The sequence below is a fragment of the Harmonia axyridis genome, chromosome 6 (genome assembly GCF_914767665.1).
Source record: "Harmonia axyridis chromosome 6, icHarAxyr1.1, whole genome shotgun sequence".
NCBI classification, from domain to species: domain Eukaryota; kingdom Metazoa; phylum Arthropoda; class Insecta; order Coleoptera; family Coccinellidae; genus Harmonia; species Harmonia axyridis.
This window is the reverse complement of record NC_059506.1, coordinates 39,383,723-39,409,673: the sequence shown is the minus strand read 5'-3', so window position 1 is coordinate 39,409,673 and position 25,951 is coordinate 39,383,723. Positions and strand designations below refer to the sequence as shown.

The 25,951-nt window shown below is 36.0% G+C and overlaps 5 protein-coding genes and 1 long non-coding RNA gene across 9 annotated transcripts; 3 read left to right on the top strand and 3 right to left on the bottom strand.

Moving 5' to 3' along the window:
* Positions 1-93: 93 nt before the first annotated feature.
* LOC123683369 (SWI/SNF-related matrix-associated actin-dependent regulator of chromatin subfamily A-like protein 1) lies at positions 94-3,040 on the bottom strand. Its single transcript, XM_045622372.1, has 7 exons — positions 2,537-3,040; positions 2,264-2,480; positions 2,022-2,156; positions 1,745-1,959; positions 1,135-1,594; positions 755-1,037; positions 94-702 (listed from the first exon to the last, which is right to left on the bottom strand). Exons 1-7 carry the CDS (start codon positions 2,907-2,909, stop codon positions 253-255), a joined length of 2,133 nt encoding a protein of 710 aa, XP_045478328.1. The 5' UTR covers positions 2,910-3,040; the 3' UTR covers positions 94-252.
* Positions 3,041-3,477: 437 nt separating this feature from the next.
* Positions 3,478-9,120, bottom strand: LOC123683365 (6-phosphofructo-2-kinase/fructose-2,6-bisphosphatase-like). 2 transcript variants are annotated; one of them, XM_045622364.1, is made up of 7 exons: positions 8,651-9,120; positions 6,801-6,947; positions 5,388-5,686; positions 5,025-5,291; positions 4,562-4,780; positions 4,228-4,506; positions 3,478-4,130 (listed from the first exon to the last, which is right to left on the bottom strand). In XM_045622364.1, the coding sequence occupies exons 1-7, from the start codon at positions 8,709-8,711 to the stop codon at positions 3,948-3,950; spliced, it is 1,455 nt and encodes a 484-aa protein (XP_045478320.1). In that variant the 5' UTR covers positions 8,712-9,120; the 3' UTR covers positions 3,478-3,947. The 2 variants fall into 2 exon arrangements, with proteins under 2 accessions (XP_045478320.1, XP_045478319.1); XM_045622363.1 differs by having other exon boundaries at positions 5,025-5,686; positions 8,651-9,105.
* LOC123683367 lies at positions 7,562-8,297 on the top strand. The gene is made up of 2 exons (XR_006747971.1): positions 7,562-7,925; positions 7,973-8,297. It is a non-coding gene; the product is annotated as an uncharacterized LOC123683367 (long non-coding RNA).
* A 245-nt stretch (positions 9,121-9,365) lies between the features above and the next one.
* Positions 9,366-12,172, top strand: LOC123683366 (DCN1-like protein 3). Its single transcript, XM_045622365.1, has 4 exons — positions 9,366-9,667; positions 9,873-10,023; positions 10,082-10,404; positions 10,557-12,172. Exons 2-4 carry the CDS (start codon positions 9,951-9,953, stop codon positions 11,115-11,117), a joined length of 957 nt encoding a protein of 318 aa, XP_045478321.1. The 5' UTR covers positions 9,366-9,667; positions 9,873-9,950; the 3' UTR covers positions 11,118-12,172.
* Positions 12,173-12,505: 333 nt separating this feature from the next.
* LOC123683362 lies at positions 12,506-25,850 on the bottom strand. 2 transcript variants are annotated; one of them, XM_045622358.1, is made up of 6 exons: positions 25,702-25,850; positions 16,272-16,384; positions 13,637-14,103; positions 13,350-13,515; positions 12,977-13,275; positions 12,506-12,916 (listed from the first exon to the last, which is right to left on the bottom strand). In XM_045622358.1, exons 2-6 carry the CDS (start codon positions 16,344-16,346, stop codon positions 12,796-12,798), a joined length of 1,128 nt encoding a protein of 375 aa, XP_045478314.1. In that variant the 5' UTR covers positions 16,347-16,384; positions 25,702-25,850; the 3' UTR covers positions 12,506-12,795. The 2 variants fall into 2 exon arrangements, with proteins under 2 accessions (XP_045478314.1, XP_045478315.1); XM_045622359.1 differs by lacking the exon at positions 25,702-25,850 and adding an exon at positions 16,695-17,144.
* Positions 19,718-25,696, top strand: LOC123683361 (alpha-(1,3)-fucosyltransferase 7-like). Of its 2 annotated transcripts, none has more exons than XM_045622357.1 (5): positions 19,718-19,896; positions 23,531-23,709; positions 23,771-23,913; positions 24,206-24,673; positions 25,120-25,696. In XM_045622357.1, the coding sequence occupies exons 1-5, from the start codon at positions 19,869-19,871 to the stop codon at positions 25,565-25,567; spliced, it is 1,266 nt and encodes a 421-aa protein (XP_045478313.1). In that variant the 5' UTR covers positions 19,718-19,868; the 3' UTR covers positions 25,568-25,696. The 2 variants fall into 2 exon arrangements, with proteins under 2 accessions (XP_045478313.1, XP_045478312.1); XM_045622356.1 differs by lacking the exon at positions 19,718-19,896 and adding an exon at positions 22,029-22,417.
* Positions 25,851-25,951: the final 101 nt, after the last annotated feature.

Here is a 25,951-nt window from a genome sequence, read left to right as displayed (position 1 = left end):
GATTCCAACGTTTTCCTTTATGCACTAAGACATGTTATTTGACACCAAAAATTGTATAGATTTCTTTCAACTGGAAATTAATAAAAAACATACTGTTGTGTAAAAATATATTTGCCTAAGATAAATAAGTCTTTTTTTCATAAGAGTTATTTTTTTGGTTTTATTCAATAACTAAAAACATAATATTCCTGTTTGAAAATAAATTTTCATACAAATAAACAAAAATTTATCAAATAAATTAAAATTTCAGTTTTAAAAATCGATACTACCTAAAATATCATCCAAACCATCATTGAACATATCGTCCACATTTATTTCACTGTTCACCCCATTATCACAAATACTTTTATTTAGATTAGGACAGTCTTCCATAATACTATCGTTCAAGTCACTGACAACACTATCATTTATTTTTTGCATGTCACTAGAAGTCTCGAAATATGTAGAAATATCTAAAGTATTATGAGAAGTTGTATATTCAATGCCTTCGGTTAATAATACTTCAGAGGTTGTAGGTTGGTGTCTAACTTCAACATTTTGGAAATTCTCCTTGAAAAGTCCTGCTTCGGTTAGAATTTTCTGCTTCTTCTGGAGCATAGGCCAAATAGAGTCATCGGCAGTCCCTGAAGCTAGAAGATAACGAATTGTGACTGGCTTATCTTGACCTATTCTGTGCGCTCGACTCTCTGCTTGACTTAAAATCTGGAAAACAAAATTTCAACTTGGGACAAAACATTTTAAGAAGGCAACTTACACTAGGGTTCCAATGCAACTCGGCAAATATCACCAACTCTGCTGCTGTCAGAGTTATTCCGGCATTTGCGGCTGTTATCGATAGAACAGCGCAAATACAATCGTCCTTGGTCTGAAACTGTTCTATGAAATAATTTCTCTGTGAGGAATTGGTGCTTCCATCTATCCTCATGAATTTCTTCCCCTTTTTTGTTAAAATTTGACCTATAGCATCTAGCATTACCTGATGATGGGCAAATACTAGAAATTTCCTTTTCTCTTCCAGTACTTGCAGTATGTAAGACCTGTGAAATTATTGAATAAGATGTTTGGATAATAAATAATTTCAGAGAATACAGTCTTGCCATCTGTGAGTTATAGCAGTTAATCAATTTAACTTACAAAACGGAAGGAATCTTTATCCTTGCAGTTTCCGAGAAGAAAGCCAACAGAGCAGCATGCTGATCTTTTCCCTTTTTTGAATTGAATTTATCAGCTAAGGAAGTAAGACATTTCCTATCTTCTTTGCTTATCTGGTCGAGTTTAACATCTAACATTATAATTTCCTGATTTTTATTTGGCATAGAGGCCAAAACTTGATCTTTGGTTCTTCTTATCATGAATTTCCGGGCCAAAATGATCTCAAGCTCTTGCAGGTTAGATTGACCAGAAGAGTCCCATCCAAAATGGGAACTCTTACCGTCACAGTATCTTTTGGAGTACTCAGTGAAACTAACAAAGAATTTACTGTCAATGAAGGATAATTGGGTGTAAAGTTCAGAAGGACGAGAAAGAGCTGGGGTGCCACTAAGAAGAATTACTCTTTTCGATGTTTTTGTTATCTTCATTGCTGACTGAGCACCTACAATTATATTCGTCTATACTAATTCAATCTTAAAAGTTGGCAGGATTGACATAGATTTCAATGACATTACCAATTTTCTAAATTGTTTTTTCTGATACTGTCCAAATAAAGCAAATAAAATTGTAAGCTACAACACTATAGCCATACCTTTCGTTTTAAAATTTTTGAAAGTATGAGACTCGTCAAATATAATAACTCCAAATTTCCTTTCCATCAATTTATCTATTACCCTTGAGAACATATCGTGGCTTACAATCAAAACAAGTGCTTCATTGATATAGTCTTTAGTGGTCACCATGTATAACAACTGCCTTAATGGAAGACTTGGAATATATTCTACAATAGTTCGTTCCCAAGTGTTTCTAAAAATCGAGTAATGTCAGTATGATTGAAATTTAGTGATAATTTCTCAGTTTTTACTTACTTCATAGAAGCAGTAGTAACAATAAGTAATGGCCAGTCCTTTCTATAATAACTTGCAATGCCAAGTGCTTGAAATGTTTTTCCTAAACCCATATCATCTGCTATAAGACACCTACCACCTTTATCAATTCCATATCTGTAAAAAAAAATAACAAATATACTTAACCTATTCATTATATTTTAAATTAATGAAGAAAATAATAATAATGAAGTTATTTTAAGCATGAATAAAAAATTACATACGCAACCCCATATTTTTGAAATGGCATCAAAGAATTTCTCAATTCAGGTTCTATAGGACTTAAATCGATTAAAGACAAATCTTTTGTGGGTGATCTAACACAATTTAAAACAAATTTTGGTAATCCTGAAAATTGTAAATGACCCATCAATCCACTCATATTTGTTACTAATAATTGATAGTCATCAATGTGAAAGCTCCACAATCTTTCTTTGGTATCTGTAAAAGAGAAAATTTTACACTAATGCACAAAAATATCTGATTTCTCTATTTACCATAATTTTTTGATGGAATGGTCTTAAAAACTTCAATTGCTTGAGAACTAAACGCTGAAAGTTCTACAACAAATCTAGTTTCGCTCTGTAATACACACTTTGCAGTGATTTTGGGCTCATTCGTTGTAAATTGGGGAGTAGTATCGTTTGTTGTTTTTGTTCTCTCGTAAGGTTTGGCATTATGATTTTTATTAGAAATACCTGGGAAAGATTTGGTAAACTTGAATTTTGGTTTTGGTGACACTGCTAGAGGAATATATCCATTTGTACTATTGGCAGGAGGATTTTGGATTCTCAGTGGCGACTTCTTTTTAGCTAACTTTTTAAGTGCTTCTTGTCGTTTCCTTTCGATTTCTGCAGGTGAACACTGCATATTGCAAAAATCAAATTCTCATTAAATATAAATTATGATATGACAAAATGAAGTTCATCAAAGAGAAGGAATACTAATATTTTCATCTATCCAAACAATGCAAACGTTCGTAAATTATTTTGTAGGTTAAAATGTTCTCTATGGTCATGGTTGACATAGTGGCGTATTTAAAGATTTCCCGCAAATTTGGGGGATTTTTGGGCACTCGGGGGAAATCTGGGAGATATTTTTTGGAGGTTTCAGTTTTTTAATTTGCAGATATTAACCTTTATAAATTGCAATGTTTTCAGTATCCAATAGTATTTATAATTGTTTATGTTTTTCGTTAGAGAGAATTAATTAATTAATTTAGTTCAAGTTGATGTACTGATTTTCGAATCAACATATCAAAACGGGGGATTTTTTGAAAAATATTATAATTTCGGGCATCATTTTCTCAATCATAATTAAAAATAAAATTCCTTGAACTTAACAAAATTTCATGAAGTTTAAGGACTTTTATTTTTAATTATGATCTATTCTATTAGTGTATTGGGTAATAGGTAAAAAGGAAAAAAAAAATTAGGAATATTTATTCTATACATGTTTAATTAAAACATCTCTTAAAATCATTCATCACAATAATACTATCAACAAATCCAATATTTGAATAAGATAAAAGAACTTCAAACTGTTTAGGTACACTAAAAAAAATAGCACAATACCTAAAACTACTTCTAAAAAAATTCTATTTTAAAATGTATAATACCAAACAACCTTCTCAATAAAAAAAAACTAAAAATATATGTAGTAAAACTCAATGAAGCATCGAAACATTTCATCTAGTTGAAATTAAGCTTGACCATGGAGTTTTCAGAAAATTTTCTAAATTAATACTCGGTTCCTAATCTTCAAAAAAAATTTGACGTAATTTATATCACAAAATAAAGTAGAAAAACATTTCAAACTGAAAATTTTTTCTGAAACTACTCCATAATCTGATTTCGTTTTGTCTTGTTTCAATTCTACGATAACAGTCTAATAAACACAGGGACTATTTTATACAGCTTCCAGGGCATGGATCAACTGAGTCACATCATCAAAATGGGCGGGAACAGTTTTCAGAGCATCCTCTGCTGTTCGATTCATCGAACAGTTTGCCGGTTTTGGCCTGTTAGTGTCAACACACTCAATCGGCATTTTTATAGTTTCTATGTTGTAGTTGTAGCCTTGAAGAGTTACCTGAAAATAAGTGGTTAATTCAAGTTCAAATTTTTCGAATTAGAAATCCATATAATAAGTCATAAGGAGGAATATTGTATTTGAAGGAATAACTCACTTTAATGATAGTGTGAAGGGGCACATGCATGTAAGGTACCTCCTCCAGTGGCTTCTCCAAGAAATAAGCCAGAATGCACCTCAAGACGGCCTGATGTGATACCACCAGAACGTTAGTCTCAGTCTCTAACTGCATCAATACAGGGACAAGTCTTCGCATAACGTCCAAATACGACTCTCCCTGAGGATAGCGATATTTCAATTTCTGGTGATCCCTAAGAGCTAGCTCCTTGGGAAAGAGATCTTGGAGCTCCTCATAAGTTAGACTCTCGCATTCTCCCTATTCAAAAACACGCATTTAGAACCTGGCAATCTGATGAGAAACCAAGACATACCGAATATATCTCATCCAATTCCGGAAGATGTAGCTGGGGAGCTTTTATACCAGAACTAGTAGCCTTGGTTCGGTCCAGTGTGGAAGTCCACACTTGAAGTGATGGCAAGTTGAGAGCTTTAACGTGTTTAGCCAATGATTCAGCATATTTCTGTCCACGAGGGGAGAGCGGGGCGTTGCCGCCTATTTTACCAATAACGTTGTATTCGCTTTCTCCATGCTGTCAAGAGAACATAATTTAAAACTAGCACTCTAAAGTTGTAAAATGTGTAATTATTCAGTGGACGAAAATTAGACTGCATTTCTTATTTAAAAACGGTTAATATTATAAAGGTGGCTTCAAAATGGTGTTCAAATATAATACAGTCTCATTACTTATACTTTTCGTCCACTGCGGTACAGAACCATAGATTTTCCGCTTATGGTGACATCTAGTTCTGATCAATGATACCAACACTGCTTACCCTAGAGAAATAAAGGGTCTGCTGGAAAGGCCTCGGCGTTGAGATATAAGACAAGATCTTGGCTTCCATAACTCCATTCACCCCGTGGGCAATAACTCCTCCCTCTCCACCGTCCAGTACCTTCACCATGGGGCAGGGCAGTTCCCACTCGCTGCCCAACGAAGGAGAAACGTATTGAGCCTTATAATGCGCCATTTTCAACGTCAGATCTTTCAAAGCTTCCTGTGCAGCCATCCCCCTATAATCCGCACTATACTGCAGTATCTCCTGTACAACACCAAAAAAAAAATAATATGAAAACTTCCAGTCTGTGGTCGCAACCACAGAATCTCCAATGTTTTCTATGGCGCCACTGTTACCAACCTTGAAGTTCCTCTCTAGCATCATCCGGTCCTCGCAGACGCACTCTATGAACATGACCCTGAAACCCAGCTGAGTGTAAACCAGATCGTAGATCTCTTCTCTCTGGGACCTGGATACGTTGGGGCCGTCAAGGATGGCCAACTTGTTGCCGGTCTCGCTTAGCCAGGCGGCCGCATCTTCAAGCGCTTCCCGGAAGCTCTGGATGCGTATGCCCAATGCCGGAAGATTGTCAGCCTTGAACATCTCGTGAGAGGCGTATTTCTCCATGTGCTTCCTTCTGTACTCGCTGATGTCATATACTGCAAGGAAGATATTCTTAAATCGCGGAAAACTAGATCTCTGTGAGCCCTATCAGAGTTTATAAGTGGTAGGTGAGCCGGTTGGGTTTAATGTAGGCTTCGTTACTGTGTCCCATTGTCACATCTGTGTTGGTTGTTACCCAACAGCCGAACCTAGGGCGGTTCCCAGAAGTATTTTTATTTAGTATGTTGGTACGTGTGTTGTGACAGCTGACATTTGTTAGATGTTAGGTTAGAAAATGCCTTATAGCTACAAACGAAAATAATCCCTTGTTATCTTTATGTTTTTCCGTTATTGGTGCATTTTTTATTTCGCCACTTTAAAAACAAGGATTTATATCATTTTTTAAATCTTCTGGTACATCATTGACGTCAACGCACATTTATTTTTGAAAATTGGTTCAATAAACAAAAACAAACAGTTAATGGATTATATTAATGAGTCTTTATCTTTCATCGCGTGAATAGCATCTCAATCGAAAATATCTGTACAATCATAATTGGTCATGATAATCGTAATTATTGAAAAACGTAGTTTATATAGGAAAATCATTCACCCTGCACTTGAATGCAGGTCATTTCACTACAAAACATGTTTATCAACAGTATTTCCGTGTAGAGTAAAGCTGAATCACATTTATTGAGGGCTGGTCAACTTCAGCAAGTAAATATCTTCTGTATAAACAAACTCGATACTGAAGTAAACAATCGTTGCTTGCATGAGCAGACAAGTTTAGACATTTTGCATCCATTAACAAACTGGTTTATGGTTTATGTACTGAAAGATAAGTACAACTGAAAGATGAAAAAGAATTGTTTGGACATGCTAGGGGGCCAGTTTAAAATTCTATGGAGATAAGATAAAAAGGGATCCCGCTACAAGGTCGACAACCAGTCCAGAGTCCATGAAATAAGGAAAGTGTTTTCGTAATACCGAGTTACATATACTAATTACGAAGAATTTGAGATTTTTTATATTTAAAAAACATAGAAATTAAATTTGACACTTCCACATTTCTGTGATCGCAATCACAGAACTTTCAAAGCAGTGTAGCCAACCCTCTCCAGAACCAAAACAAATAAATAACTTCAGTTTTTATTGTTGTTTTCTTACCTTTGGTGTTGTCACCGGTAAAATTCATATATCTCTCCAATCTCTTGGCAAGTATGCTCTTTCCCCTTCCAGGCAGGCCCACCATGGCAACCAGAAGAGGCGAAAACTGTCTGAGTAGGGGTTTCTTGCATGTTTTCTGTGCTCCACCTGCGTCCAAAAAAAATAATTCATGTTCGGGCCTTCTGCAAATATTTTTATTACGATCCTGACTCATCTCGAGCGTATTTCATCCGATTCACTGGAGAAACTGGCGATATAGTTGTTTCGTTGTACTGATATAAACGGGCGATTGTAGAAAAAAATTTCAAATTCGATTATCTTATCGTATATTGACGGCTGAACGTGGATCTTTTTGAGAGTAAACAAGAAGTGAAATGATCAAAACATAAAACCTGTTACACAAGCCCAGGCGACCCGGATCTCTAGTATTCTGCCTGGGATACTTCATTCCGTTTTGATTCGACCGAAATATGCTTCGTAAACCAAAAATTTCAGTTTTACACATAGTTTGAAAAATATCCAATTGAATTTTGCATCTCCTTTTCCTTTGAAATGCATTTTGGGTTTTAGTTTCATAATTTCTAAAAGGATTAAACCACTCTATGAAATTTGCACTTTTCACCCTAAATTTCTATGGAACAATCTGTACTCTTGGTTTAATTGTTTTTGCGAATCGTTAACAACAGTTATTAGGTCATGGACGTTGTAAATAATTCTTGTTGACTGTCTCGACCTCCAAGTGTGAAAAATTACTGCGAATCTAGAATAGTTGAGAAACAATATTTATCTACGAGGTCTAATCAAAAAGTCCACAGATAATATTCAAACTGAGGACATCATAGAAATATATGAATATCTATTTAAAAAATCGAGTATGAATCGAAATATTTCTATGATTCTGAGACTGAAAAAACTCGTTTTTATTTGGTGTAACCTGTAATCAATCGATTTCACGCCTTGATGAAAACTTGCCAAGTTTAGAACTCCTACAAGTGTATTTTTAAACGCTAATGCTATAAGGATCATGCTTCCTTTCAATTCAATGTAGATACCTATATCCATTTTGCGTCATTCGTTGTTAAGATTGCTATTTTAAAAGGTCAAATGTTTGCCGAGATCAAGAAGGTAGGTAGGTATAATTGAGGAACGTTCAAACAATTAGATTGAAAAAGCTTAATTTTTTTTAATGTGCTGCGAGCTGGTTATTAGAATAAAAAACGGAACCAACCACAAATAAGACTTCCTTGACCAAAGTGACCTCATCTCGTCCAAAAGAAAAATAAGTATATTTCTAGCAATTTCAAGATGATAGACTTTGCGTAATTTTCCTACCGCTAAAATGCTGAACTTTGGACTTTCAAATAAAGCATAAATTCTATTTCGGATTCGAAATTGATTTAAATTTAGAAGCATGTAAAGGATGAACGAACTCTGCATTAAAAATTGATATTAATGCATGTGGTTATTGCAATTTCAAAAATAAACTATCTATATTAGTTTGCAGAATGTCTTTCTTTGTTCAAGCTACTTATAAAGAGTATTAGGGTGGGTTCAAAATTGACAGTGATTTCTCTAAATATAAATGACCCGATTGATTTTTTCCTAGAACTCAATTCCCTTTGGCTCATGTCACTTTGATACTTTGGACCATCATGATACTTGCCAAAAACATCATAGATTCAAAAATAACTAAACATTGTCATTGTTGAAAATTATTATCAAATTTGGAATATGTTTTCTTCCTATCTTTTATCATTATAATAGACACCTGAATAAATACTTAAAATAATGGTAGGAGAAAATATATTGAAATCTGACAATATCAATAAGAAATGAATTGGTGAACTTACGTTTTTCAGACGTACGTTTTTCCATGTTCATTTCCTCCTCTTTATTTATAAACAGAGACATTGAAGTTGAAGATTGAAAGTTAAGTACTTTACTCAAAATTTTCCAAATACCTTATGAACTAAACAATGAAGTGCGACTAGTTCTCTGAGAAATGATCAGAACTGGTATAGATTATGAAAGTTTTCAACACCAATCGCATACCAATACGGTACCTCACTTCAGTAGCCAGATTTGTAGATTTATAAACCTATTCTGTGAGAAAAATTATGTGCTGTCGTTTTGAAGAAAATTCTTCAAACAACGCATTTAAGAGAGCGCACCTTTGTTAGATTTGGAATTTAGATAATTTAGAAAGAATATGCAGATTATTGGAAAATTTCACAAATCACTTTAGGTTTATGTAGAAAAGAACAACAATATCACTTCGAGATTCAACCAAATATGTGATAAACAAGGCAATCCTTCAATTTATATAGGTTACGTAAAAAAAACAATTATTTTGACATGGAAATTCGACAAATGACATATGAAAATCGTTTTTTTACTACCGTTAAACATTTCAAAATTGCACTAATTCTAATTTTCAGTGCAATAAAAGTTTTTATCTAAAAATACTTTGTGATACGGTAAAGTAAAACTGTACGAAATAAATATAATTCAATATTCAATATTTTTTTCCGAATAATTAAATTCTATATTCCTATAATCATCTGTCATCTGTAAAAAGCAAACTTGTCCTGTCAAGTCCAATGAAAACAAGAAAATACTTAAAGCAAATTACATTAAAATTACTTGAATACGGGTACATGAAAGCTAGTAAATTCATAATTATAATTTAACGAACTGAAATTTTCTCATTATTGGAATTCATCGAAAAGTGCCATTATGTATAACTCTGGCTATGAGGAAGCATTTGAAATTCTATCGCTGTAGTGTCAAAAGTATGTATTTTTTGTAGATTTGTATGGAAAGTAGGAAGAGATAAGCAACTCATTAACGACCGAAATAAATTTGAAGTAAGTAATTTATATCCTCACTCATTTTCGCCAATTTCTTCATGCACATTTCTGATTTACTTTAAATTACGCGACTTTCTCATTCCACAAACTTGGACACAATATCTTGATAAAATCTATTGGATTTTGTAGCTCATTAATGTTATTAGAAATTAAACATTTTGTAATTTGAGTTTAATTGCCCCTGATACCAAATTCATTTCAGATCGAACTAAAGGCTTCTTGGAAATGCTATTAGTTTTCCCTAAGAAACGTAACCGAATACGTTCAGGGTGTCCCTCAAATGGGCAATTGCCTCACCTGCTTCAAGGAGCCACCTGCTGCGCCCCAGGAATTATCACATTGCCATAAGGAGGGTAAGTTGGTGACAAATCCCCCATACATATTATTTTTTGAACAATTTATCTCCATTAGATATGCCTGAAGTGAGACTATACGCTGCCCCAAGTCACATACCAGCCTCTGCTCCACCAGATCAGACGATAGTAAGTAACGGAAATCACTTAAGTTTGGCACCCGTGTCTCCAGTAATAGGAGACACCCCTGCAACAGTTGTTGGAAGATTTTATCCTTTACCGGGTAGAAAGACCCATTCCAAGTCTGCTCCGATAATGGGACTTTCGGACAGCAAACCGGCATCAGAAACAAAGCTGAATGCCTTATTCGACATCTATAAGGACGAAAATGAAGAATCAATCCTGGCCGAAGGAATCGAGCAGTTGTGTAAAGATTTGCAGGTGAGAAAAGTAATTTTTTTGGCTTTCAGCTATTCAGGCTTACTAACTTGATTTTAGGTAGTATGTAAAGTGAAGATTTATTTTTTTGTATATAAAAACAGTTATGTGGTAGTTGGCGCAAATTTTATTCAGAAAAAACTTTTTTTTTTCAGATACCCCCAGAAGATTTCAAAATTTTAGTGTTGGCTTGGAAACTGAATGCAGAACAGATGTGCAGATTTACTCGCGAGGAGTTTGTAACCGGGCTTAAGTCTATCAGGGCAGACTCTGTGAAATCGATACAGAACCGTCTGCCGGAGATAGTGCAAGAGGTGAATCGTAGTGCAGAACTGTTCAAAGACCTGTATAGGTTCACCTTCAAATTTGGACTGGACACGGCAGCAGGCCAAAGGATCCTACCGACTGACATGGCTGTGGTTTTGTGGCAACTTGTGTTCTCTAGGCAGGAACCCCCTATCCTCAAACGTTGGCTTGAATTTTTGGAGACGCACCAGAACGTGGTACGGGGCATACCAAGGGACACCTGGAACATGTTCTTAAATTTCAGCGAAACGATCGGTGAAGAACTGAGCTCCTACGATGACACGGAGGCATGGCCAAGTCTCTTCGACGATTTTGTTGAATACGAAAACGACAAAATGAATCAGAACATTGCGAAAGACAACAAAGAACTCGAAGGGATCCTGCGTGAAGATTTCAACGTGAACGACTGAATTCTTAATGTGCATTGTGGATTTCTGCCTATTTTGTGTTAACGGTGAGGTTTATGGGATGTATTTTGCGGGTTGGAGTTATATCAAGGGATTGGGGAGGCCTGGAACTTTACTGAAATTTGCGGAGATCAAAAACCAAATATTTACTTTGATATCGATAAAATGTATTCCATATTTGATTTATTCTCTATATTGATTATGTAATACTTTTTGAAACTAATTGGAAAACAGTTCAGATCTTCAAGTGAATAGAGCATAAAATTCAATTGCCTCACTTGAGATTTAAATACTGATTTTAAGTTGTTTTATTATCGAATTAAGACTGAAACTAATGACTAATTTTAAATTATTTAATTGGGCACGAGACATATCTTCCTCATATCCAGAACACCCTTGAGATATTTCCAAAACTCAAAATACGCTGCTACAATCAAGAACTTGTAAATGAAAAATTTAAATATGTTTCCTGTTATTTTTTTACTGTGGTGAACAATGTTGAATTTTCTCTAATGAATAATAAATGTTTACTTTTGAGATGTTATAGGATTTAATGAGCGAATATCTCAAGATGTGGGAAATTCTCAGGGAAAATTTTGCCCCTAATCTTAGGATATAAATTGTAAAATTGAAGCTTCTATTGGAATTTTTCACGTTCGGTGCAATGTAATTCGATGTATTTATGGAAATGATTAGAATTTATAGTTAAAATCAAAACTTGCATAGTTTAATTTTTTTAACAGGAGATTTATTATTTTGAGATATTCCCTCTGTGAACTTTTGCAATCTTGCTGACCCAAATCTGGATTTTATTGTAAATAGAAGCTGATAATGTCGATAGATGGAAAATATTTTATTTCAATTAATTTTTACTCAGGTAACGGCGACTTTCATTTGGAATAAATGAAAATTTATTATACTATTCCTTGGCCGCGAAGGAGGGATATGTGGATGTATATAGATTTTTATTTATTATTATGATTTATCTTTATTTATTTTTTATCTACTGTAATGTGATCATGAACTTCTAATACCAATAAAATATTTGTAATTATCGACTTTTTTTGCAATAACTTCTGCCCCAACATCCAAGAAAACTTATTGTTTGAATTGCACTTCATTTGGATTTAGCTAAGTGTTTCAAAATAAAATTGGAGATACTTACCTTCAAAAATCTCATTTTACGAGAATTCTATTGGGAATAATATGATATATAATGGCAACACTGTATTATTTTTTGACATTTCTTATGTCATTTGTGTACAGTAGGTTATGTCATTCAATCATGGAAAGATACATGTTTCACCAATTTTTAGAATAATAGTTTCTATAGGGAAACCCTATGCTTTACTATTCAACTTTCTCAAGCTGTCATAAACAAAACCACTGAATAAATTTTAAAATTTATTATCACAATTTTATGTACAAAAATATTACACATATACAACTAGACTAGACACAAAAACTCTTGAGGTAGCAAAAATCCATTTACATTTTTTAAAATACACACTTTTTACTGTACAAAATCCAAATTGATTCTAAATCTTCGTCAGCTCAACTCTTTGTACAAAAATACTCGAATCAAAGTTAATATTGCATTGTATAAATACCAATTTGATAAATCCGTTACATGGTCGGTTTCCCTTCATAAGGAATAATTTCATTGTACTTTTTCTCTTTGTTAATTCATTTCTTTTCTTCTCCACCATGGTATGCCCTGTTCTTCCAGGCTGCTATCTGGGGACACTTCAAAGTTCCTAAATCTTTGGACTTCCATCGATCCTTGAGGTAATTGAACAACTCTAAAAAAAACAATAACGATACACTTTTAAGCAACAAGAACAATGAATAAATCCTCTAACCTTTGGGTCCTGTTCTCTTGAACAACCACCAGCGGTTGCTGCTGTGGCATAACAGCCCCACCGTGGATATTCAAGGTCTCCAACGGTATTGGCGCCCTCTTAACGTTCCACAAAGCCTTCTTCCTATTTTTGGCGTTCTTCCTTGCGTTACACTGGATGCATAACAGCAGAGCGCTCACCATAGACACCAACGCTCCTATATAAACGAGCACCTGCAGGTTCCTAGCTGCGGATTTGCGTAGGACAGTCCCCGCTATACACAAGGAGACTCCAATCAGGATGCCCATCGTGAAAACCAGCTGAAGAGGAAAGTCGAAAGATAAGCAACTAAATCAAACTAATGAGATGAATAAATTAGTGTTTCAACACTCACCTGAAGGAAAAAGTAGCAGACATTCTCGCAAGTCTGACATTTACCCCCACATCCATCTACCACAGTGCTGCCAACTGCCGAACTGGAGGGACTTTGAGGCCTGTGATAACCGGATGGTACTGGTACTGTTCTAAGCTGAGTGGCTTGTTCCGGGGGTGGGATATCCCTGTGAAAACATAATAATTTAGGGACTGTCATGATTGCTATCTAACCTAGGTTAATAGTCTTGCCACTGCCTCGTTAAGGGCTATCGTGGCTCATCTAACCTAACTATTAAAGACACTTACGGAGACGGCACCTCCTGGTACATCCTGCCCCAGGCATTCTCCTCCGCATTGGGGTACACCCTCCTCAAATCCCTAGTGGCCGTATTGCTGCTGGTGCTCGACCTGTCCTTGTACATGTGCGACCTCCTATTCTGCGATCCTCTATCCCCATAGCCTGGGTTATTTCTGGATAGGGTGGTAGCACCGTCCTCCGACTCATACAAGGGCAACCTGACCGAACCGCTGTCCTCGGAAAACCCCGCCCTATCGCCATGGTGATTCTGATAGTGGGGCGTGTCGTTGTAGTACTCGTAGTAGGTGTCGGTGTCCTCGCTGAGTCCAGTATCTAGACCGGTGGCGCCACCTGCGTTCGAGTAGCTGTTCCTGTACAGCCTGACATTCGGGTGGAGGTGGGAGGAGGACGAGGAGGTGGTGTGATGGTAGTGGTGGACGTACTTGTTGTTTGAGGGGTGGGGCGCATTTGGGTCCTGCAAAAATTGAAGAGTTAGAATTTTTTCGATTGTATTGTTGAATTGGTATTCGATTTTTGAGATGAGTGTAAAAAAAAGTGTTTTTGCCTTTTTTTTGTTATACAAACATATTTTGGTATAATATTTAGAAAAGTGAATCTCAGGAGGGAGTTGAACAATGTATCTACCCTTCTGAATTTTTGTTTGCTTTTTTGATCGTGTGGAGTCCAAAAAAAATATGTAAGGGGACTGTTGTATGTTATCAAGTTACATTGTATGTCAAAGTGACAGAAATAATTAAAACTGAATTTTGTATTAGAGAGAATTTGAATTCTGAATTGAATTGATTGAATAATTAACTTTGAATGTTGTTTCTTTTATTTCAGGTATGTTTTATAATTAATTAAATTGTGTTAATACCTGTTGTATTTTCCATGATAAAAAAATAAACTTTTATTTCAGAGAAACACTTCAATTGATTATTCAGTGACAGTTGTATTTTTTTGGGATATAACATTATAAATATAAAAAAATGTATACCTACTTATATGTCGACAAAAAAGTTGAGTAAATTGATTAGTGGAATTCAGAATATGGGAATTTGAGAAAGTGGCAATTCGAGTTTTGGGAAAAAGTCGACCGCAGCCATATCAGGAAAATAAGACGGTTGGTTGATAGGATTTGTAGATTATTTATACAAAACTGGTAATCCCGGTTTTCTACCCGCAAATCCGATGTTTCTCACGAATTATGTAACACTTTAAGCTTTTCAATGCACAACGTGAAACAGATTATTTGTTGGAGTTTCCATCCATTGTAAAAATCGCTAATCGCACTTGAGATTAATCCTAAAATTGGATTAATGTAAACAAACTGAATGACAACTCAAACGTGAGTGTATAGAGACAGTAGCACCAACTCGGAATATAAATTTGATTGTTAGGCACGATAAAATTACTTTTTTCCTAAATATCAAGTTTAATTAACTATTCCCTTTGAATCACAATCTCTTGAAAATGCACATACCATTTTGCAGCTGTCACAAACGATTCAAAATAAAAACTACGAATCTTCATCTCTCAACGTTCTCCACTATTTGAATCTAGCGTTTGCGGATATAGCAAAAAAAAGAGGTGAATCACTTCCATGAAATTCCACAGAAAACCCGCAAATATAGGAATTTTTCTAAAGTATTCGAAAAATATCTGCCCCACTCATTCTACATTGAGAATTTGAGGCCCTTAGTGCACAGGGCAGGTACGAAAACCGAAGAAACAAAAGGGAACCTGCCAGCCTTTTCAATTCGAACTGGCCGTAACTCAAGCCCAGTTTGCGAATACAATAGGCACATGAACGTCGTAACACCCGAAGCGTTGAAAATCTCGACTCTTTTCAAAGTGTGAACGATGCGTGACAAAAACGACAAAGCCATCAAAACAAAAACACAAAGAGCACTCTGTGCTTAATCCGACGGCCCGGTGATTTCCAAAAACTATGGTTGAAAAGAATATTCTATACCTTAAATAAATTTCCTCGTAAATCTGTGGTTGAAAAGACGTCGATCAGAGTTGCATAGAAAGTTTCTATACTGTATCCGCAAGACTTGTCTGTGTATAATTACTTTTCTTGGTAATTCTATGGTTAGAATGACGTTAATCAAGAGATGCATAGAATACTTGCACCTCGAAATAATTTGTAATATTCTCGTTCGCTCGCGCCTTGAAAGGTCTTGAACCTCTAGACCACAGATTCCAACGTAGTACGTGACTGCTAACTCTGCTCTTTGTTCGGCTCGTTCAACAAGCCCTTATTATTGGCTTTTTACGCAGCGCCAGGTCGTAAACAATCGAGAAACGATCGGCCTTGATAGTCCGTGCTATTATCCGCCGATTATTCCACGATTCCATCGACGTTCAAGAGGAGAAACGGTGGATATCGATGGTCGATGACAACAGATTCACAGAAAAACAAGATAGCACAGAATTAAAATCCCTGATTCTATGATTCCTGTGTTCTTCAATTCATTTCTATGGCATTTTTTTTAATTGAATTTCATTACTAGTATAATTATAACAGAAATGAATAGTTCTTTTCCTATGCAAAATGTTTGATAATAGGGAAAAAGTGTAAGATTCAAAAAATTCTGCCATATCCTAAAATGTAAAAGGTGATTATAAAAAACTAACCTGATAATACAAAGTGTTATCTTGATGGAGGCCTGAAGAGGGTGCTCTGTTTCGTGATGGCACCCTTTGAGACATTAGGAAAGGGATGACACCTCAATAACATTTCATGTACCCTGAAACAAAAAAAAAAAAAGAATGAATCATTTCGACCATGCTATTATGTGATCTATAATTATCTTTTGTATTTTATTACTCTGACCTCACGAAAAAGAATAGGTACCAAGAATCTGTGGTATAATCAGTGGTTTTGATTTCAAGACATCTATGATATTAATATTTCTATGATAAGAATCTGATTCATAGACCACCAAATTCATGACTTCTAACAGACAACATCTCGTATCTGATGGAAAGTAAAGCCGAGCATACATTTATTTTAATATGAGCGGACCCATAAAGATAATCCAAAAGGAATGTTCGTACCTATTTCGAGTAGTCAAAAAATCCCAGGAATCCACATTAAGAGCGCAACGAACTCCGAACAACCCAACGAATTACTCCACACTTTCACAACAACAAACCGGGAGCAAATGTCAAACGAAATCCAAACACGGATTCACAGATTACACCTCGTTCATCAAAATCTATGTCGACCGCATTCTATGCCCGCCGGACGAGATCTTAAAAGACCTTAATGTGTCACTTAAATCACCGAAAAGAATTCACGGCATTTTCGCACGAAAGCACAGAAAATTCCACGGCTACTTCGTTTTGGGAACGTGGTCTCGCGATTTCCGCGGCGATCTCGTTAACGAGCGAGCTAATTGGGGCGCCTGCTTCGGTGATTTTTGTTCCGAAAACGTCGGTAGTAGGCGGCCGAGGAATTCACGTCAAGCATCGAAGGGACGAATCGGTTGACTATCCGAACGACCAGCCTCCCGTGTTTCTCTGAGGCTTTTCTTTCGTTTTGGTTTGAGCGAAGGTCCATCTGGCCGACGCATGGGCGTCTCGTCCAGCAGGCCCGAGGGTTAGAAATGGAGAAATTGACTGGGAACTCGTATCTTCTCCTCTGGTCATATTTCTTTTCATTTCTGGCGATAATTTATGTTTATGCTTAAGAACTTGCGTTGAAAATGGATTTTACTTTAATTGTTGTTAATGAATCCAACTCATATTTGATATTGCACATGTTGTTGTTGAAAAACGACGGTATTGAAAAAGTCTCATGTGAAATATTCTATAAATTAAAAGAGGTTTTTGAAAAAGTAATTAAAGTGGGTACTTGAAAACCTTTTTTTCAGAGTTATAACTGTTCTCTATAACCACGCAGAGTTTGAATGTCATCTAGCATTTACTTTGTTTACAATGCTTCATTTTGTCAGTTCATTTAATCAGGATAACGAATTTCTGCTCTGCATGTGTGACGAAAAACAGGAGCAACGTATCAAACTCAAATTTCTCGTTAAATTGAAAAAAACTGCGACTGAGTCCTATTAATTGTTGCAAGAAGCCTAGGGGAACATTTCTTTATCTCTTGCGCTTGTTTTTTAGTGGTGTAAGCTCTTCAGTGAGGGCCTAGAGAGCACTGAAGATGACCAACGCCCAGGTCCCCTGTCTTTGTTTCAACACCGGAAACAGTGACCAAAATCAACTAAATTGTGCATCTGGATGCTCATTCGATGATCTGCTCACACAATTTGGTTGATTTTGGTCACTATTTCCGGAGTTGAAACAGTGAAAGGGCGACCTGTGCGTTGATCATCTTCAGTGCTCTCAAGGCCCTCACTGAAGAGCTTTCACCACTAAAAAACAAGCGCACGTGATGAAGAATTGCCCCCATAGGCTTCTTGCAACAATTTATAGCATTCAGTTCGTTTCAAACCGCTACTGCAAAAATACAATAATTCAAATTTGAACCAACTAAAAATACTTTCAATTCTATGACCTCATACGCAACAGTCCAACCCCCCTTTCCAATCGCTATGTGCCGCACGCCACTGCGTCCATAATTCATGCTAACAAGGTACGTCCGTCTTTGTCCCGCCCTTAGCGTGATCTCCGTCTCGCCAAATTATCTTAAATCTTATTCCAAACCAGCTTCAGCTGCCTTCTCTCGGACCCCGAGAATAAAGAACTCTTCACGAGGCCTCTGTAGACACGCACTTTCGTTATGCCCGTAACGAGGTAGGTGTTTCGTTAAACTGGTCGTCGACTCGACCTCACCTCCCTGATTAAACGTTTGGACAGACGAAAACACGCGTCGTGACAGTAAGGGCACGTTTCGGAACGCGCCACAAGACCGCGGAAATGTATTCGGTTTTTTTTTCTATGATGCGAAACACAGAAATGTTGATATGTCACAGACAGGTCATAGAATGCCTCTAAAAGTATTTTTATTCTATGCGAGATGGAACACAGAAACATAAATTGAATCTATGATATCAGTGTTAGGTCATAGAATGACTGTATTTGATATTTTATTTTATGCATTAAAGGATCACCAACAATTCATGGAATAATAATTAGTTGTCTATGGCTGTGTGAATTGCTCCTAATAACTAGTTTACTGTCTTCAGTTTTTAAGACCCGATAATTGCGCTATAATAGGAGTATAAAGAGGGCATTGATCTCCATTTCATAGATGAACAAGCTGACTAAGATAACCCCTTATAATAATAATAACAACCGTAAACTCGCACTTAATGAAACACTGCACATACATATATTGGAATCATTCTTAACGAGACTTCAAATTGAATAACAAAAAAAAACCCAATCGGACACGATAATTGTGCATTTAAGTTTTTATAACATTCAATTTTAAAACTATAGAGTCTCTCAAGGTTCGAACGTTAATAATTTGTGAGCCAGGATCTAGTTAAACGTCTTTTGATGGAGTAGCGATTCAAAGAACGTCTGGAGTTTTTTCCTGTTGGCGCCCTGTAATTAGGCCATGTTCCGACAACAACCTATCACCGATATTTCGGCAGAGATAGCTCCTTCGACCATTTGTGTAAACAAACCGAGCGAAACTATTCGAATACTTTACGCCAGAAGCTACCGTGACCGTTTTTCTTAGTATTCTGGTCATTCATCAAGTCAGTCGCAGAATTTCGGGTTATACATTCTATGTTCCACTCCCAGAAAAATCTGTGCGAGCAAACATTAACTTTTCTATGCTCACATCTACTCTCCATAGAAGCAACTTTGTTTTTCAGAGCACAGACAAAGAAACATCACGTCATTCTCCAAAAACGATCCGAATTAGCACAGAATAGTTGATTAATGACATTCACAAGGTCAATTTCGTACTTTAAACATCCCACCAAGGGTTTGCTTCATTGATTATCGTCGTTGTTACCTTCGTATCATCATCACACAGATACCGCTCATCTCTCCTTCCTCGATGATGGTTTTAAGAGTTCGATTATGCAGGTGAGTCATCTGAACAGGTACCTTTATCAGGAAAAAAGCGCGAGTAAATCTCGGATTCAACTCTAGATCAATAGATGATAATCACTATTCAAATATAACTCGTGACTGAAGTAGTATGTTTTGATTTGGCAACATTTTTTATCGATTCCCGTGAACATGTGAAAATGTTGAGGTAATATCGTATCATGCCGATGAAGAAAATATATACGAACTGTGTGCAAAATGGTTATCAAATGTTCGATTTTTAGAGGTGAGTTCATCATTGAAAATATCCACGCCCGAGCACAGAATCGTTCCCCTTAAATTCACAGAATTAGTTGATTCATCTTTATTGAAACACGTAGGCCGGTTTTTCCAATTCAATTAAATATTCATAATGGAATTTCATTATTTACGAACTTTATGAGCGTTAAATTAAAACATAAATATTTGAGTTCACACTTTAACAGACTCCCTCTCGCAATTAAATTTTTTCACCCCTATTTGAACTAGGGGTCGTTCTCATGGTTCTGAGATCACAATTCAATAAAAGCCGTCCAACCCCAAGTAAAGAACACGTGTCTTAATCCCCTCCTGCACAGTCATAAATAAGAACATAAGTGGTTATAAATCAATTTTCGTTGACGCTAGTTTTGAATAGTGACCAAAAACTCGGGGGTCTTAATCACATCAATTGTCCTTGGGGACTTTAAGCCTCGGGGGAAATATGAGGGTTACTATTGGTGTAGAATTCATCATTGGAGTTTCCGAAATAAGAACAAGAACTATTCAATCGTTGTTTATATATTTTCTTCTGTAGTTTTTGCCGTTGAATTCTATGATCAGCGGAAGAAAAATATAAACCATAGAGAAGGATAATACTTTTCTGATTTTTTCTCTATGTCCACTTGATTCATAGAAATATATGTTCTTCTGTAGTTTCTGCCGTTGAATTCTATGATCAGCGGGAAAAAATTTAAACCATAGAGAAAGGATAATACTTTTTCGATTTTTTCTCTATGCCCACTTAATTCATAGAATTCAAATATACAAACGATAATTTCATAGACAGCGATGACCCCAGTTCAAATTAGCGGGAAATTGTGGATTGCGATTTAACGATCACATGCGAAATAGCAATCACGGCGACACAATAATTAAAACTATTTGCACTAGGAAGATGATTAACCTATTGTCGTAAGCGAATTTCAATAAAACAGCTGTGTTAGTTTGCCGTAAAAAGTGGTCAAGGTCTTCTATGCAGTTAATTATTGTTGGTACAACCTCGAAGTTAGTTTACCTGGATGATTTAATATTCAAAATAGAATTCCAGTGGCGTACGTTCAAACCCTAATAGATTATTTTTATTATAAAAGTATGTTTTTAATCTTGAAGATATTAAAATAATGTATAAAATGGACAACAATAGTTTTGCAGATCCTAGACGTGAATACACAAATTACTGATTGAATGAAAATGTGACTACTTCATTAAATAGCGCCATCTACGGAAGAAAATAGAACTTTTGGCAATCCCGACTTCGCGTCGCCAGAATTATTTCAAATAAAATCTAATGAATGGATACACTAGAAGAAATAAACATCTTAATAGCATCGTATCAAAAACAAGAAGGCTGGTCTCTTTAGCATTCGCCGTTAAACTTTTATCAGAGTGAGCGGACACACCAGTAAATCTAAACATCTTGGTAGAATCTAAGATGCATAGAAAACCTGGTGTGTCTACTTTCATCTTCCAAATTTTTCAGACAAAACGGGAGATTTTTCAGTTTATACCTACTTGATTTCGAGGGATCGCGTCTGTTTCAGATGGCGCATACATCGTTTATATTTGACATTTCTCTCGATTCTCCGCTCTCGTGACCTTTGACTATAGAACAATAATATTTTATATTCTATGCTCGTAACAATCTTCTATACTCTGTCATTATTTTCCATTCATTTAATTTGAAATTCGATAGGAACTTAATTGTAATTTATTGTGGAAGTTTGTAAAGTCTAAAATCAGTATTTCATTTTCAAACGGCGCCAGGCAGATAGCGGGAATTCGAAAATTTCTGAAGAGCGCCACCTTACAGAACTCTGGTGAAGCAGAACACCAAAGCGACAGGTGGATATCTCAAAAAGTCTGAAACAAAATCGAATCAGTACATACACCAGGTATTCTATGCATCTTAATAGAATCCCATCGACCATAGAATTTCACAAAATAGCAGGCGACCTTCGATCCGAGACCTCCATCCCAATTAGCCCGACAAAACACGACTATGGAGGCGCACGCCATTGAAATAAAAAAGAACGCGAAACTTACGCAACCCCACGAATGCGATTTCTACCGTTGCGACACGTACGGAGGTACTAATCATGCTTCAGCACGCAAATTACCGGCTTATTGCCATACGGGGGACGATAACAGACGAAAATCAGACAACGACGCGATAGCATCGACGACAAATAACGAGCGAAAATTCTGTGTTCCGCGAAAAAAAACGAAAACGTATTAATTTGTTGGTAGCGCCGCTGTCGTCCGCACATTCTGTGCTTCCGTGCTCGATTGATGTTCGATGCATCAACTGTTGGGAACATCGATTAACGATCTTCAGTTGTCCGGACTCGCGCTTTTCGATACAATTCTATCAATCGTTATCACCTAAACGAGTGTTTGTTTTCGATCATGTTACCATGTATAGTTCGGTAATTGTGCCAATAGCCGATAACGCGATAATATAATGTGGAATAATGATGCCTACGATAGAAATGTAAATTTGAAAAGCGGTAAGCAAGCATAGAAATGAATTATTTCGAAAGTTCTCTGATTAATCTTAACCATAAAATATTATCAAAAAAGAGTACGCCCTGATATAATTGCCATTAATTCTATGTAACTCAGTAAGTTGAAACAAAATTCTTTCATAAAAGTGAAATTTCATTGCTTTACCAGGTGTCCTAATCAGAATCAAGGCCACGGAATTATTGAACTAATATTTTCATCAAATAATATTACGTATACGTAAGAAAACTTTCACAATATACCAGAAATTTGGATAGGTCAAATATTAATGAGCCCGACTATCTAACCAGTTCCACGCTCTGACAATATTAAAAATTTAAATGTGTATTTATTCAATTCCATTGAAAATATATTCTATGTCCTTATGACATCTAGTTTCAATGAGAGCAAACATAAATAGAATAAGAAGAGTGAACATTATTCTAGAGCATTTTTTACGATTTTCCAAGTTGATTACCCAAATGTATTAGTAATTATTTATTGAGATAAGAATTATTTCTTGATTTAATACTGTTTAACTCGATATTACGATTGTACAATCGTTTTCGAAACTTTAACGATGGATGCTTTTATGTTCGATCCATAAACATCTGAATGTCTATGGTTTTGACCATAGACTTTTTATCTCATTCTGATAAGTCTATGGTTCTGACCATCTTTAGTTCATAGATGGACATAATTTAAGGGTAGGTTCGTGAAATTACTGAATTCGAGTGTTTGATCTTCAATAAATATGCAACCCAAAACAAAAAATTGCAGGCTTATTTCGGTATTGCACAAGTTCACCTATAAAACTAAATGGAAACATGTCATAATAAATAGCATGAAATAAACAATTAATGTTTATGTGACAAATGATGAATAACATATTACAAGATACAGTGTTCCATTTAAATAAACGCTCGTTAAGTAAAACATAGTTTACAACACTTTCTGCAACCTCGATTTTAACTGCTGGACTAACATAAAACAAAGATGTATGTGACGTTCTATCATGTAAATTTGTTACGTGATTCGATAGAGTGCAATTAAACTTGATAAAATATAATTACGAAAAAAAATAACACCACCAAAAACGTATTATATTTATCTTCCAGGAAGACCGTCAACAGTTCTTTTGAGATCCAAAAAATGTTTCTTGATTTTCTTGTCGGCGCTCTTTTTATGTCTGCTCTTCCTGGGAAAGGAACAAGAAACTTTGCAACAGATAGGGATCAAGGAAACCTTAACCGTCAAGAAATATGATGGCACCTGGAGAAATCTATCCGCAGAAGAGGTTTGTGAAAAAAATTGGTAATTTACTATAAGAAAAATTTGAAATCCACATTAATTCACAGAAAAGTCGATTGTCTGTACTTGGACGCATCTTGTTCTTGGAAGAAGACAGGCCACCCCAGAAGGATCAGCAATTTTTGGTCCTATTTTGGAAATACGGCAAATTCATCAAAGACAGGCACTTGAACTACTACACCAAAGAGACGTAAGTTCAATCTTCAGCGGAGTTGCATCTTAAATATGTATAATTTCGAAAGTTATCTTTGCGTGAGTAAACTGCAGCAAATTAAGAAAAAATTGTATAAGCTTTGTCATTATTACATTATCAGTGTAAACTGCAGCAAGATAGTGTTAGCGTTGTGTAAGCCACAGCAAGATTAGAATCACGATGTGTATAGTAAGGCCAAGTAAGGTCAGCACCGTGTAAACTGCAGCAATATAGGTTAGGTTAGGTTAGCACCACGTAAACTGACATAATTTTAAATTTATTTCCTCAGGCACAATCCTCTAGAGGATTGCTCAGTTAACAATTGCAAGTTTTCCTTCGACGACAAAGACCTCAAGAGTGCAGACCTCGTGGTCTTCCACCTGCACCGCACCAAGGGGCTTGAGGACCTACCGCCCAAACGGGGCAGAACCGACCAGATATGGACCTTCCTGACTGACGAAAGCCCTCACCACACCTTCCTCAAGAGGTCGGTGGACATCAAACAGTTCAACGGCAAGTTCAACTGGTCCATGACCTACAGGATGGACTCTGACGTGCCTGTGCCGTACGGCAGGACCAGAAAATTAACTGGAGAAGTCCTCGCGAAGAAGACTGAAACGCCCAAGAAGAGAAGAGACAAGCTGGTGACCATCCTAGGGTCCAACTGCGGGGGCAAGAACCGCAGATGGGACTACGTGAGGAAGCTAAACAAGTCCATCGGCTTGGATGTCTTTGGCCGTTGCGGGAACAAGACGGCGTAAGTTCCTTCTTTTGTACAGGATGTTTCAAATTCAATACTCACTGAAAGAAACTTGAGAACTATAAGACCTAGAAAAAAAATCTTCGAAGGCCCTAGATCTCTTTTTTCGATATAATAAGATAACAGAAAGCAGATCATAGATATCTTGATTCGTTCTCAAGTTACAGGGCGTTTCCGAAAAATGACAGTTTCAAATAGTTCGCTATATCTTGGTTTCTGTTATAGATATTCAAAAAATTCTCAAAGGTTTTTTTCATTAATTTTTATGATTTATATTATACTTATAACAGATCACAGAAATCAATTACCGTTTCAGAGATATGGAGTAAAAATGGTGTTTCCCAAATGGGACACCCTATAGTTTTCAACGCAGTTTTTCAGTCTCTTCCTCTTTTGGTAACTAAATCGCTTTTCAAAATATTAAAACTCCAATTTTTATACAGATGTCCTGGGCATTTCAAAAGCGACTGTCCAGCAATCGACAACTACCTCTTCTACCTATCCTTCGAGAATTCGGACTGCAGGGAATACATAACTGAAAAAGTGTTCTGGAATGGATACCACAAAAACTCAATCCCCATAGTGATGGGGTACAATAAGAAGACGTACGAGAAATTATTACCCCCAAATTCTTTCCTTCATGTAGACGACTATGCGAGTCCCAGTGATCTGGCTCGAATGATACTAAACCTAAACGAAACTGAGAACTATAAGGATTATTTCCAATGGAAAAAGAATTACGAGGTGGTCGACGAACATGGATACTTCAAAAGTAAATCCTACCACCTATGCAGAATATGTGAAGCTTTGAACTTCAATAATAGGATTCCGAAAGTTTATGATAAGTTGGAAGATTTTTGGAATAAATCCAAGGATTGTAGTGATTCTTGAGTTGTACGAAAAACTTTTCGGAATCTTATATAAAAGTTACTAATTGTTGCATACTATTTGTACAGTATCCTAAAATATGTAAATAGTTACCAAAGAAACAAAGTTTATTTGTATATAAATATGAAGATACTCACATTGTTTCATTTCAAACATGATCAGAAATCTTGAAATATAAAACTATAAAACAAGGAGAACTTAAAATACATAATTCACAAAACAAAACTTGCCAACCCAAACTTTTGAGCTTTGATTAAATAACCTCAAAAAATATGTCAAGCAAACCACAGAATTCACGAATTTTATGTCCGGAAGGAATGTTCCACAATCAATTCAGTAAATGCAAACCTGAAATTATGGACTATAAATTAATTGTTTGCCTCTAAC